The sequence below is a fragment of the Brassica rapa genome, chromosome A01 (genome assembly GCF_000309985.2).
Source record: "Brassica rapa cultivar Chiifu-401-42 chromosome A01, CAAS_Brap_v3.01, whole genome shotgun sequence".
NCBI lineage: Eukaryota > Viridiplantae > Streptophyta > Magnoliopsida > Brassicales > Brassicaceae > Brassica > Brassica rapa.
The window spans coordinates 2,248,445-2,260,301 of NC_024795.2; the positions used below are offsets into that span (position 1 = coordinate 2,248,445).

Consider the following 11,857-nt stretch of genomic DNA (forward strand, 5'->3'; position numbering starts at 1 on the left):
TGCTACATTTCTTTTTCCAAAACAAAACCAGTGCAGTACAGTTTACATCACACTATGAGGTGGCCACTAAGAGAGTTGAACAACATTAGACAAAAAAAAAAACATGATTCGTGATGCCATATTTCGACTTTCGACCATGTGTTATGGTATGTGTTGCAAAGACAAACAAATAAAATCAAGAAACAAAAAAAAAACATTATATTCTCGTATACAACTGGCCAAAGATGTTAGCATCTTGGTCCGGTACTTCAACTTTCAAGACTGAAGAATGGCAACACAACATGAAATAACCAAACACTATTTCTCTCCTACTGTCCTGTCCACAAGGGGTTTTAGCTCAAGCCGTTACAACACCTGAAACCCATGGAACAATAGTAGGCGCTTTTGGGTGGTTATTTCTGTAAGCCTCTGAGTATCTGTCTTTAAAGGTCCGTTTTGGCTTCTCTGCCTGCAATTTTAAGTCCAAGGTTAATAATCCGACTTAGACTGAGTAATAATCTCAAGGAAACTATAGTGAAACGAAGTAACTATTCTTACGTATTTAAGCCAACATTCCTGATGTTTATGCTCATAAATATCTGGAGAAAAGCAACCAAACTCAGATGGGCAATAAACCCAAATGTTGCATCTCATTTCTCCAGGTTTCGCACGCTTTGCCTGGTCTAAGCAAGCTTGGCAACAATCAGCTGCACTCTCTTTGTGATGTGTAAGTCCCCATCTCACTGCAGCACCACCGTAATCTGTGTGAAGCTCTACATTACATACAGCTGGCACTGGTCTCCCTGCTAATATTTCCTCTGTAAATTCCAAAAATTCATGAGTTATAACCAAATTACATTTATGCAAAATCAGAGAATGAGTAATAGTACCAGGCTCTTCCTCTCCTTCAGGTTTATCATCGTGCTCTTCATTGTGAACCTCAGCAGGTAACCAAAACCCAATCTCTTCAGACAACGCATCCCACTCCAACTCCAACGCTCTTACAAGCATCCCTATATGATAGTTACAGTAACTCAGTAAGTGAGAGTTCAACTCTAGTTATATTAACCAATGATCCAGTCTTAAATGAGTAATACCTGCTTCCTCCACTATCAAGGTGGAATTAACCCCATTTTGTTCCTGAATCAGCTCTTTAGCTTCCTTCAGCTTCTCACTGCGCCACGTTTCTACAGCTTCTATATCGCCAAAAGAACATAAGAAAGTATTACAGATCATACATTGAATGGAGAGTAACATTATTAGTTACATTAGCTATATTCCACTTCTACATGAATGATGTTGTTAGTTACTTGAGCTTCTATATTCCTGAATGATATTATCTTTACTAAATTGACCTTGACATCGACCACATCTTGCACAAGGTTAAGCAATAAGACAAATAAGTTCAAAAAAGACATCAATCACATTTCAACGAGCAAGAAGACAAACCATTAGCAGGTGGTAATTGATCAAAAAAGTTCACAAAGGTACAAGTTTGTGGCAGTTTTAAAATAAATGTCATAACTTTCAGAGGATATATAGCTTAGTAAGCGAAACAAAGATCCAATTTTTTTTATTATGTAGGATTTGACAAAAAAACACAAACCTCTGACCAGTGTAACATTAGACTTCTCCTCTAATCTTTTCAAACGCTCCAAGATCTCATCAACTAGTTTGCCTTTTACATTAGGAGAGAGTTCAACACTTGATTCTGAAGTGGCGACATCATGTCTCAGCTTCTTCACCTATTATGATGACAAAAACATTTGATGAGAACCAACGCATCAATCAAAAAAAAAAAAAATCAACTAACCAATCTAACAAGCTCAGAAGGATGTTTGGATCTTCGAATCCGAGTAGATTCCTCCATTTTCCTAATCTCATCTGACGTGTAACTAACAGCTGGATAAGAAAATTGAAAAAGGCAGAAGCTTTAGATACAAACAATCAATACGAAGCAAAATCAAAAAGAGGGCGAACCATTGTGGTGATTGGGATAGAAGTGGAGAGAAGAAGCATAGAGAAAGCGAAGAACAAAGAGAGCGATGAGAATGTTGAAAGAGCAAACGAGTAGTGTTATTCTTTTGTACGAGACAACTCCGCCTCCGGTGACTGTCCATTCTCCTCCTCCCCTCGCCATCTCTCCGCCGCCGTCATCCCTCCATATTCCTCTCTTTATCAACTCTATGTTGAAGATCGATCTCCAGAAAGTCGATTCGATTAACACTTTATTGCTTTAATCTGAGGAAAGTAAAGAAGATGATTCGATTTCTCGAAGAAAAGGAAATCGCAGCTTCAAATTATTACCGAACACACAGTGTTAATGTTGGTTGTGTAATTAATAGTACGAACGTGTTTAATTAATTAAAAGACACTTCGCTGGTTCGTTAATGAACCGAGATTTTACACAAAAGACACTTTTACCCCTAATCTACTTCTTTCATTAACTGTTATTGACGACGAAAGGCCGAATAAATAAAGCCCGGAAGATGATAGATGGGCCGAAAACTCTGAGCCTTTTAACTCTTTCTTTCTCCGACGAAAGGCCGAATAAATAAAGCCCAAATAAAGCCCATAAAATGATAGATGGGCCGAAACTCTGAGCCTTTTTAACTCTTTTCTTTCTCCTTTCACTACAGCTTCCTCTTCGTTCTTTCGTTCTTCTGCAAATCCAAAAAAATGGAGTCGTCATCATCAGTAAAACCCAATCCTTTCCTCTCCTTCCTTCACCACCACTGTACTCGCTTCGCCTCCGACCTCTCCTCCCGTTTCGAAGACACCAAACGTCTCGCCGAATCCTTAACCAACCGACGTTTCTCTCCGTCTCCGTTCGCCTCAGTCTCGCAATCCCCCAAGCCTTCCTCTGGAGCCTCTACGACTACTTTGAATCCGTCCCACGTCGCTAAAGCTCTAGCTGGGACCTCGGTGTTTACGGTTAGCAATACCAATAACGAGTTTGTACTTATCTCGGATCCTACCGGAGACAAGTCTATCGGGTTGCTCTGTTTCCGTCAAGAGGATGCTGAAGCTTTTCTTGCTCAGGTTTTTGTTTTTGCTCGTGTCTTTTTCTATCTCTCCGAGATTGAAAGTTTCTGACTTTATGAGCTCTTGACTCTCAATTATCATCCCTGCAGGCGCGTCTACGGAGGAGAGAATTGAAGACGAATGCTAAGGTTGTTCCCATTAATCTAGACCAGGTAGTTCATGTTCCCTTTGATCACTATATCATTGTAGAAACCTTCTTTTTTTTTTTACTCAAACTGACGTTGGAACATACGAAAGCAAACAAATTTCCTCGGACAGTAATCTCTGTTAACTTGTTCATGTCTTAATGATATGGTAATAGTGTGTTAGGAACTCCTATTGCTGTTTGAAATGAATGGGAAGACTTGGGTGCATGATCAGCGTTGTTCTAGTTTGGCTCGGAACTTACTGCTACATTTGTGAAAATTTATCATTTTATTTAAAGAGGATGATGTTGTTGTTTACAGGTGTACTTGTTAAAAGTTGAGGGGATTTCATTTCGCTTCTTGCCAGATCCAATCCAAATAAAGAATGCATTGGAGGTTGCTTCATCATACACTTCTCCTGCACTTGTTGTCTACTAGTTAGTTTTTTTTTTTTGGTTCATTTCAGTCTTATCCTAAAACGCTATAAATCCTTGTGTCCCAGCTCAAGTCCTCAAGTAGTAAGAATGGGTTTGATGGAGTTCCTGTATTCCAGGTAAAAGCTTCTTTACATATTCTCTTGCTCTGAGATATCTACCATTTGCCTGGTCGTCGCTAATAGTTTGAATGCTTCTGCAATTAGTCTGGTATTAAAAAACGATTGAAGAGATGCACTGTAATGCCTGCTTTTGTATTCATGGATCCTTCACTTAATAAGTTATACTATCTTAATTGGCGAAATGTTTTCTGCGCTTATCTACACTGATGAAGCTCCCTTGTGTTTTTGGTGTTTTTGCTATCTCTTTGCTTCATTTTCATCTGCAGTCTGAGCTTCTTGTTGTGAGGAAGAAAAATAAACGTTACTGCCCTATATATTTCAGTAAGGTTAGTCAAGTTCTTCTCGCACTTCTAATAAAATTACCTAAAAAGCCAATAGGGCGATCCAGATAACCTTTACTTTACTGTTATTGACAAACTATATCTGCTGCGACCTCTTTCAGGAAGATATAGAGAGGGAACTTTCAAAGTATACAAGAGCAGATCAACAAATTATGGTAACGATTCCTATTCGTCTTGTATTTGATATAGGCTAGTAATTACATTCGACACCTTGATTCCTATTTGTCTTGTATTTGGGAGAAATTTAACACTAGACATCATACCTTGTACTAAGATATAACAAAGATCAATACTATAAAGAAGTTCCACAGTATTGGCATGTTGAAAGCTTCTTATCTTTACCATGAAACTAATAACCTTGTGCTTTCACAGGTTGGGAGCTTGGAAGATGTGTTGAGGAAAATGGAGGTAACTATTTTTCTTTGTTTACAGAAATTGAAGTCATATGAATGGAGAAAACCCAGTAGTAATCTAATAAAATGTGCATTGAACAAAATAATGTAGAGGAGCGAGAAGAATTCAGGTTGGGAAGATATGATATTCATTCCACCAGGAAGAAGTTATGCACAACACATGCAGGAGGTGGTCAAAGAGATAAAATGATGATGAGAAACAGAGAGTGTGTGTATTTTTCATTTGACAAAACAGTTTCTCTTGAGATTTTGCAATAAAATAATTTGATTATAGAACTCTCTTACCACTTAAAACAACCATTCACACTCTTGGTTATTCATACCATTTACGGGTATGGTGGTTCAAGATGCTATCCATCTTTCTTTAGCTTAAACCGGCAAAATTTTATCCAAAGAGGTTGTGGTCACCTAAACACTACAGTATCTTACCTTCCTCGTTTTCCCATTTTTTCATCGTAAAATCTCTTGGACATCTCAGCTTAAAAATTATGATAATCTTTGATTAGTGATGATAATCTTTGATTGAGACAAACTAATTATTACTTTAAATGAAAGTAAAAACAAGAAAAGGAGAGAAGGGATGAGATGAGAAGCATTCGTCAGTCCTATAACAAATGTTGACAGGAGAACTTAAAAATGTTGATCTATTTGCTCTGTCTCTCTCTCTTTCTCTCGTTGATTTTGCCCCTTACACTAATCACAGGCAAATCACACACTTAATATATACATCTATGCCTACTTTTTAATTCAAATATTATTTAATTCTACGCTTTTAGCCTTCTAGGACTTTACCATAACGATTCTGGTTGATCACGTCGTACATTTTACATTTCAAGTAATAAAGTTGTATAAATAATATTTAATTTCTGTTCTTTCCATGGTGCTGGTGGAATACTAAAATAATTTGCTATATATTATTATTTTTAATTAAAATAATCACACAAAAAAAGAGTAAGGTAGGCCTACCAATGTGTGTGGGAGAAGAAAGAAACAACAAAAGTAGAAGAATGCTTACGTTTGTTTAGTGTATTTTTCACATTAATCATATTCCGTCTCTTTTAATTATTATGATCTTTTGTATTTTTCAGAAGTTGTAGTTGGTGGAGTTTAGTGAATAAATCATTGTAACCTTTTTTGTACACATATATATTTCATCTTTTGTTAAGATCATCAAGTTTTGGAGACATTTTATAAGATAGAAAATAGATGGTTAGATTGTCTCTATCAGATACATCACTCGTAGTCCAAACTTAGTATTGTAACAAAACTTATTCAACATTTTCCTCAGTAATTACAAGAATTTATGAATTGATAGACAAACTGATCATTTGGACGAGTGTTGAATCCTTACTAACTATATATCATTTTTACCTAAAATTCGTGACTTGACTGATAAACTCATTGGTTGAGATGTAGAAGATGGTTGGTTCCCATTATAGTATCCTTTACACTGTCATTTTGGTCCCACGTTTGGACTTGAGAACAAAACTAATACGTAACTTAAGGCACACGTATTATTAGCTCACTCATTTCATTATTTGTATCCCAACCACCTTAAAGCTTTGGCCACATCTTTGTTATATTAGTATTAATAATCTCTCAGGCTTGTTTTTGAGTAAAGAAAATCCTTTGACACCGTCCAATGAAACTCTTCTAGACGTTTTTAATTTTTATGTGTTTATTATTTTACTCAACCTCTACATAGATTAATAATTAGTAATTGCCATGTTTATGTTATTTTTTCTCTTCCCTAACTATTTTACTTGGACCGTATATATATAAGAGAATCATCATCCTACACACAACTCCCTAGAACATTTTTATTAGTATATATACAAGATGAAAGAGAAATGTTTTTCATTTAGAAACGGGAGGACGATGATGATGATAATGAAGATAGCTCCATCCAAATCCACATTGATACGATTCAACCTAATCTTGTTTGCTCTCTCTTTTCTTCTCTCCACTGCCTTTTTCCTTCACCCTTCTTCATCAGTCTACTTCATCAGCGCAGTTTCCTTTGTTGGATGCTCCTTTCGTGATTGCACTCCCAAGGTAAGGTGAGGTTTTTGTTTTTTTATTGTGATAATAACTATTTTCTATTTTCTATTTGATCAATCTTTGGAGATATAGGTGGAGAGAGGAGTGAAGATGCAAGAACTCATTGTAGAGAACCAAATAAACAAGATAGATTCTAGTAACCAAACCAAGCTTGAGGCACCAAGCTTCATGGATGAGATTATAACAAGAGGGTTAGGGAAAACAAAGATTGGGATGGTGAACATGGAAGAATCTGATCTTACACAATGGAAACGTTATGGAGAAACCATTCACATACATTTTGAGCGTGTCTCCAAGTTTTTCTCTTGGCACGACTTGTTTCCTGAATGGATAGATGAAGAGGAAGATACCGAGGTTCCCACATGTCCTGAGATACCAATGCCTGATTTCGAAAGCTTGGAGATGTTGGATTTGGTAGTAGTGAAGCTGCCTTGTAAGTACCCTGAAGAAGGGTGGAGAAGAGAGGTTCTGAGGTTGCAAGTGAACCTAGTGGCGGCTAACTTGGCAGCCAAGAAAGTGAAGACGGATTGGACATGGAAGAGCAAAGTGTTGTTTTGGAGCAAATGTCAACCGATGATTGAGATTTTCCGGTGTGATGATTTGGAGAAGAGGGAGGGGGATTGGTGGTTGTATCGGCCTGAGGTGGTTAGGTTACAGCAGAAGCTTAGTTTACCAATCGGATCTTGCAATCTTGCTCTTCCTTTGTGGGCACCACAAGGTAATATTAATTTCATAACAAATCTATTTTTGTTTGTTTAATAATTCCTAAACTATACAAACCACACAATACTAAACTAAAATCCCATTCATAAATGTTAAGATGAAATTAAAAAACCTTTGATTTGTTTTTAATTTCTATAACTATGTTTTGAGTATCACTAGCTAAATTATCTTGACTTCTGTTTTGAATTTGATTTAAAAATAATAATTGAAATAGCTGAACAGAAAATAAAGTTCGAATTGAACTTGACATAGAAAAGTCTCGTATGTAGTGACTAAGACACTGTAACTTAAAAAGGATTTGACTACGTGAAATTGATGTGAATGGTACCAACTTTGTTATTTATGATAAAATAAGTCATATGTTTGGAAACTTTGCTTAAATGCCTCTTGTGTTAATCAGCTATGTAGCTATTAGTACCTTAGTGGTTGTGTTTTAGGTATGTCTTTTTGCTAACCACCGAAGTTGATTGTCTTACCAGCAACATTGCATTTTCAGAATGATATATTAGAATCAATAGTTACATTCACACATATAGACGAATAATCAAACTATGATTCCTAACTGATGTTACATTTGAAAGCTATTAAAAAGGAACCATACCTTAATATGTGGTACTTTGCAATTAGTTAGCTTTGTAAACAATATTTGTTGAGTAAAATACACAACTTAGAAAACTAAGTAACAATATTAATTGCCTTTTCAAACTAGCTAGGCATTCTTATTCGTTGGTAGGTCGAATTAGTTAGCTGTTGCTTGAGGTTTAAGAAACTAAAATTAATGATCATCGGATAAGGTTGATGATGGTTATATATGCAAAATATATTGTTCAGTACCCAAATCTTTAATTATTACATGTGTTTGATTTTGTTTTCTTTTTGGTCAACTAAGATTTTACTAGGATCAAAGCTTTGATTAGTGTGGTAGTTAATTGTTTTCTCAAAATCGATAAATATATAGAACTTAGAAGTATGATACTTTATATCAATTAAAATAAGTTAGCACGTTTTAACACATCAGTTTAATCAAAGCATCTAATACAATTTCCTTGGATTACAAATTTACAATATACAGAAACAGGTATAGACAAAGTGTATGACCTAACGAAAATACAAGCAGAGACAAGGCGACCAAAACGTGAAGCCTACGCAACCGTCCTCCACTCATCCGAATCTTACGTCTGTGGCGCCATAACGTTGGCTCAAAGCCTCCTTCAGACAAACACAAAACGTGATCTCATCCTTCTCCACGATGACTCCATCTCCATTGCCAAACTCCGAGCTCTCGCAGCCGCGGGATGGAAGCTACGTCGAATCCTAAGAATCAGGAACCCACTTGCCGAAAAAGATTCATACAACGAATATAACTACAGCAAGTTTCGACTGTGGCAGTTGACGGATTACGACAAAGTGGTCTTCATCGATGCTGACATCATTGTCCTACGTAACCTTGACATTCTCTTCCATTTTCCTCAGATGTCAGCCACTGGAAATGATGTGTGGATATTTAACTCCGGTGTAATGGTCATTGAGCCTTCTAATTGTACGTTTAGTACGATCATGAGTCAGCGAAGCGACATCGTTTCATACAACGGTGGTGATCAAGGGTAAGCACTAAGCACTTGTTAGCATTTCAACAATATAAAAGTAACTTATGTTTTTTTAGTCAAAAAGTTATTATATTACTCAACATAAATTATTATTATAACATAGCAAATAAAATATATAGAATAAAAATATTGAATTAAACTGGTCTGGTTATCTCACATCAATTTACTGTTATGGTTAAGTGTAAACACTAACAAATGGTTGTTACACGCAACTATAACACACTATATTGATGTGAGCCTGGACCGCATTAGAAGATGCTCTGACTATAACCCTGATATATAAATAAATCATACGTTATACTAAAAAACACCAATAATGCTATGCACATGTATGCATTTGAACAAAAATTGATGATGTTACATATGTATTTATCAGGTATCTAAACGAGATATTCGTGTGGTGGCACCGATTGCCTCGACGAGTAAACTTTCTAAAGAACTTCTGGGCGAACACAACCAACGAAAGAAACATCAAGGACCACCTCTTCGCCGCCGAGCCGCCTCAGCTCTACGCGGTCCACTACTTAGGCTTGAAACCATGGCTTTGTTACAGAGACTACGACTGCAACTTCGACGTGGACGAGCAGCTAGTGTACGCTAGTGACGCGGCGCACGGTAGATGGTGGAAAGTGCACGACGCTATGGACGAAGATTTGCAGAAGTTTTGTAGGCTCACGGAGCAGAGGAGGACAGAGATCAACTGGGAGAGGAGGAGAGCGAGGCTTAGAGGTTCCACTGATTTCCATTGGAGGATCAATGTTACTGATCCAAGACGACGACGTTCTTATTTGATAGGCTAAGTTTTGTTCTCTATATATATGTATAGATGTGCTGAGACCCCATTCTTCTCTTTTTTCTTTTCAATTTTTTTTCCTGTGTGTGTAATATTTTTAGACCATGTCAATAAGAATCTTACGATTATTTTTGTTTCACAACTCATGTGGTGAACTCGACCTAGAAATTAACCGATATTAATTTAGTGTAAGTGTACCCTACTTTATGCCTCTGGTATATTTCCACGTATTATACCTCTCATTAATTTTTTTTTTTTATGGACACACCTCTCATTAATATCATATTGTTTTATGTAGACTTGACCTCAAAAAATGAAGAAGACTTATTATTACCTTTTCCATTTCTTCATCAGAAGCTTATTATTACCTTTTCCATTTCTTCATCTGAACATGTTACTTGTCTAGTGTGGTCAAAAGCTCCTGTCCGAAGAACATATTCTGTTCATTTCTTCATCTGAACATGTTAACTGCAAGTGCTTTGCCCTGTAATTCTCCTTTGCTTGGATCCCAACAACAGACTTTTCCGTTTCTATCACCGCTCACAAGACAGTTTGCATCTGGTGACCATGCAACTGCGAGAACATGATGCTCGTGCCCTGAAGAAACGTTACAAGAACTATGTTTATTACAAGGAATCTAAGTATAGAGATATAAACTTAAAAAAAAAACATCCTCCATACTCAAGTACTACAGTGCTGTAGAAGCCGAGTTCACAGAGTTTCCATGTCACAGAGTTCAAGTAGCCTAATCTGGACCAATCAGCATATCATTTGTAGCCCTGTCAGCACAAGTAGCAGCGTTATTTGCCATTTGCGAGATGGCTCTTTCAATCAAAAATCCTAAAGTTTCGAGTTTTCTATACGTATACAAACAGGTTGAGACAGCATTACACAACTTCTTAGTTTCCAAACAGAACAAGTAAAGATCAAACACTATAATTCTCATAACTGGGATCAGAACTATCACAATTCCCAAACCAGATCACGATATCTAAGTGAAAAACTTCAAAAAAGTAATCCAATGACGAAGATTTACCTGTATGTGGACTCTGAACTTGAGAACAGAAGATATGTGCGGGTCTCACGATCAAGACGATGAAAACAAATTCTCGTAAGAAAAGAACGAAACTTGTATGTAACTCGAACACGATCGGAATTTTTTGTGATTTTGTCGTCGGAGAGGAGGCCACCGCCGCTTTGCTTCAAGGAGATCACCCACAATTTTCTGTGATTTCGTCGTCGGAGAGGAGACCTCCCAAAACCATACCAACCTGACGCGTGTCCACAAAATGCGTCTCTTCTTGTGCTTAATTAAGCGACGTCCCTTAAGATAATTCCCATTTTTCATTTATTTTTTATCCTAGTCAGCAACTAAGAGACGCTTAAAAGACGCCGATAATCATGCTCTTATGTAAGAGCATCTCCAATGCAACACTAAAATTTACTCTATATTTCACTCTAAAATAGAGTAACTCTATTATAGAGTTGAATTTGCTCCAATGGTTCACTCTATAATAGAGTGGAATATAGAATAATCTTGTTTTTTTACTCCAAATATAGAGTGAAAAAATAAGATTACTCTATATTTCACTCTATTATAGAGTAACTCTATTATAGAGTGAACCATTGGAGCAAATCCAACTCTATAATAGAGTTACTCTATTTTAGAGTGGAATATAGAGTAAATTTTAGTGTAGCATTGTAGATGGTCTAAGCAACAATAATTATGTACACCACTTGATACGTTTCTGCCCTACACGATGTGACAATGTGTAGGGGCATAACTTCTGTGGAAAATATGAATCTCTCTTACCTTTTCTTAAATTAAATGCTTTAGAAAAACTCGATTAATAATCTATTTCGTGTAAATTTCCTTCACTGTTAGATTTTATTTCTTATTATAATGTGTCACAATTTTTTTTTTATGAAAATGCAAAACTCTTCATTTAACCTTTTTAGGTTAAAGGTTAACAAGATACAAATTTAGGTTTTCTATCGTAGTTCTTTCAGTTTTATTAATCATTATTTTGAATTTTCCTTTTCCGATATTTTTATATATTTTTTACTATAATTTTTTTTTATTTTCTTTTATATATTACATTTGTTTATCATTTTCTGTAACTAGTAATGTTTTAATTTGTTGTAAGACTTTATACTATATATTTCTAGTTAAGTTGTTTAGGTTTTATTGGCTTTGGTTTCTCATTTTTCTGA

At 36.1% G+C, this 11,857-nt stretch overlaps 3 protein-coding genes and 1 long non-coding RNA gene across 5 annotated transcripts; 2 read left to right on the top strand and 2 right to left on the bottom strand.

Moving 5' to 3' along the window:
• Nucleotides 1-71: 71 nt before the first annotated feature.
• On the bottom strand, nucleotides 72-2,324 carry LOC103847906. Its single transcript, XM_009124950.3, has 7 exons — nucleotides 1,960-2,324; nucleotides 1,793-1,881; nucleotides 1,586-1,724; nucleotides 1,077-1,175; nucleotides 870-992; nucleotides 538-797; nucleotides 72-448 (listed from the first exon to the last, which is right to left on the bottom strand). Exons 1-7 carry the CDS (start codon nucleotides 2,117-2,119, stop codon nucleotides 338-340), a joined length of 981 nt encoding a protein of 326 aa, XP_009123198.1. The 5' UTR covers nucleotides 2,120-2,324; the 3' UTR covers nucleotides 72-337.
• A 274-nt stretch (nucleotides 2,325-2,598) lies between these two features.
• Nucleotides 2,599-4,759, top strand: LOC103848014 (protein TIC 22, chloroplastic). Its single transcript, XM_009125037.3, has 8 exons — nucleotides 2,599-3,021; nucleotides 3,114-3,176; nucleotides 3,471-3,545; nucleotides 3,652-3,702; nucleotides 3,972-4,031; nucleotides 4,148-4,201; nucleotides 4,419-4,454; nucleotides 4,551-4,759. Exons 1-8 carry the CDS (start codon nucleotides 2,659-2,661, stop codon nucleotides 4,647-4,649), a joined length of 801 nt encoding a protein of 266 aa, XP_009123285.1. The 5' UTR covers nucleotides 2,599-2,658; the 3' UTR covers nucleotides 4,650-4,759.
• A 1,238-nt stretch (nucleotides 4,760-5,997) lies between these two features.
• On the top strand, nucleotides 5,998-9,787 carry LOC103848105 (UDP-glucuronate:xylan alpha-glucuronosyltransferase 2). 2 transcript variants are annotated; one of them, XM_009125161.3, is made up of 4 exons: nucleotides 5,998-6,519; nucleotides 6,593-7,238; nucleotides 8,316-8,847; nucleotides 9,227-9,787. In XM_009125161.3, exons 2-4 carry the CDS (start codon nucleotides 6,611-6,613, stop codon nucleotides 9,648-9,650), a joined length of 1,584 nt encoding a protein of 527 aa, XP_009123409.1. In that variant the 5' UTR covers nucleotides 5,998-6,519; nucleotides 6,593-6,610; the 3' UTR covers nucleotides 9,651-9,787. The 2 variants fall into 2 exon arrangements, with proteins under 2 accessions (XP_009123409.1, XP_009123351.1); XM_009125103.3 differs by having other exon boundaries at nucleotides 6,000-6,514.
• A 115-nt stretch (nucleotides 9,788-9,902) lies between these two features.
• On the bottom strand, nucleotides 9,903-11,055 carry LOC103848257. The gene is made up of 3 exons (XR_629041.3): nucleotides 10,680-11,055; nucleotides 10,325-10,422; nucleotides 9,903-10,240 (listed from the first exon to the last, which is right to left on the bottom strand). It is a non-coding gene; the product is annotated as an uncharacterized LOC103848257 (long non-coding RNA).
• Nucleotides 11,056-11,857: the final 802 nt, after the last annotated feature.

Excerpts from the sequence above, each read along its gene's own strand:
- LOC103847906 (XM_009124950.3), bottom strand. The coding sequence starts at position 2,119 with ATGGCGAGGGGAGGAGGAGAATGGACAGTCACCGGAGGCGGAGTTGTC. Across the intron at positions 993-1,076 it reads CTTGATAGTGGAGGAAGCAG|GGATGCTTGTAAGAGCGTTG; the intron begins GTATTACTCATT and ends ACTATCATATAG. Across the intron at positions 798-869 it reads TGAAGGAGAGGAAGAGCCTG|AGGAAATATTAGCAGGGAGA; the intron begins GTACTATTACTC and ends TGGAATTTACAG.
- LOC103848014 (XM_009125037.3), top strand. The coding sequence starts at position 2,659 with ATGGAGTCGTCATCATCAGTAAAACCCAATCCTTTCCTCTCCTTCCTT. Across the intron at positions 3,022-3,113 it reads CTGAAGCTTTTCTTGCTCAG|GCGCGTCTACGGAGGAGAGA; the intron begins GTTTTTGTTTTT and ends TCATCCCTGCAG. Across the intron at positions 4,202-4,418 it reads GAGCAGATCAACAAATTATG|GTTGGGAGCTTGGAAGATGT; the intron begins GTAACGATTCCT and ends GTGCTTTCACAG.
- LOC103848105 (XM_009125103.3), top strand. The coding sequence starts at position 6,299 with ATGAAAGAGAAATGTTTTTCATTTAGAAACGGGAGGACGATGATGATG. Across the intron at positions 6,515-6,592 it reads TTCGTGATTGCACTCCCAAG|GTGGAGAGAGGAGTGAAGAT; the intron begins GTAAGGTGAGGT and ends TTGGAGATATAG. Across the intron at positions 8,848-9,226 it reads TACAACGGTGGTGATCAAGG|GTATCTAAACGAGATATTCG; the intron begins GTAAGCACTAAG and ends TGTATTTATCAG.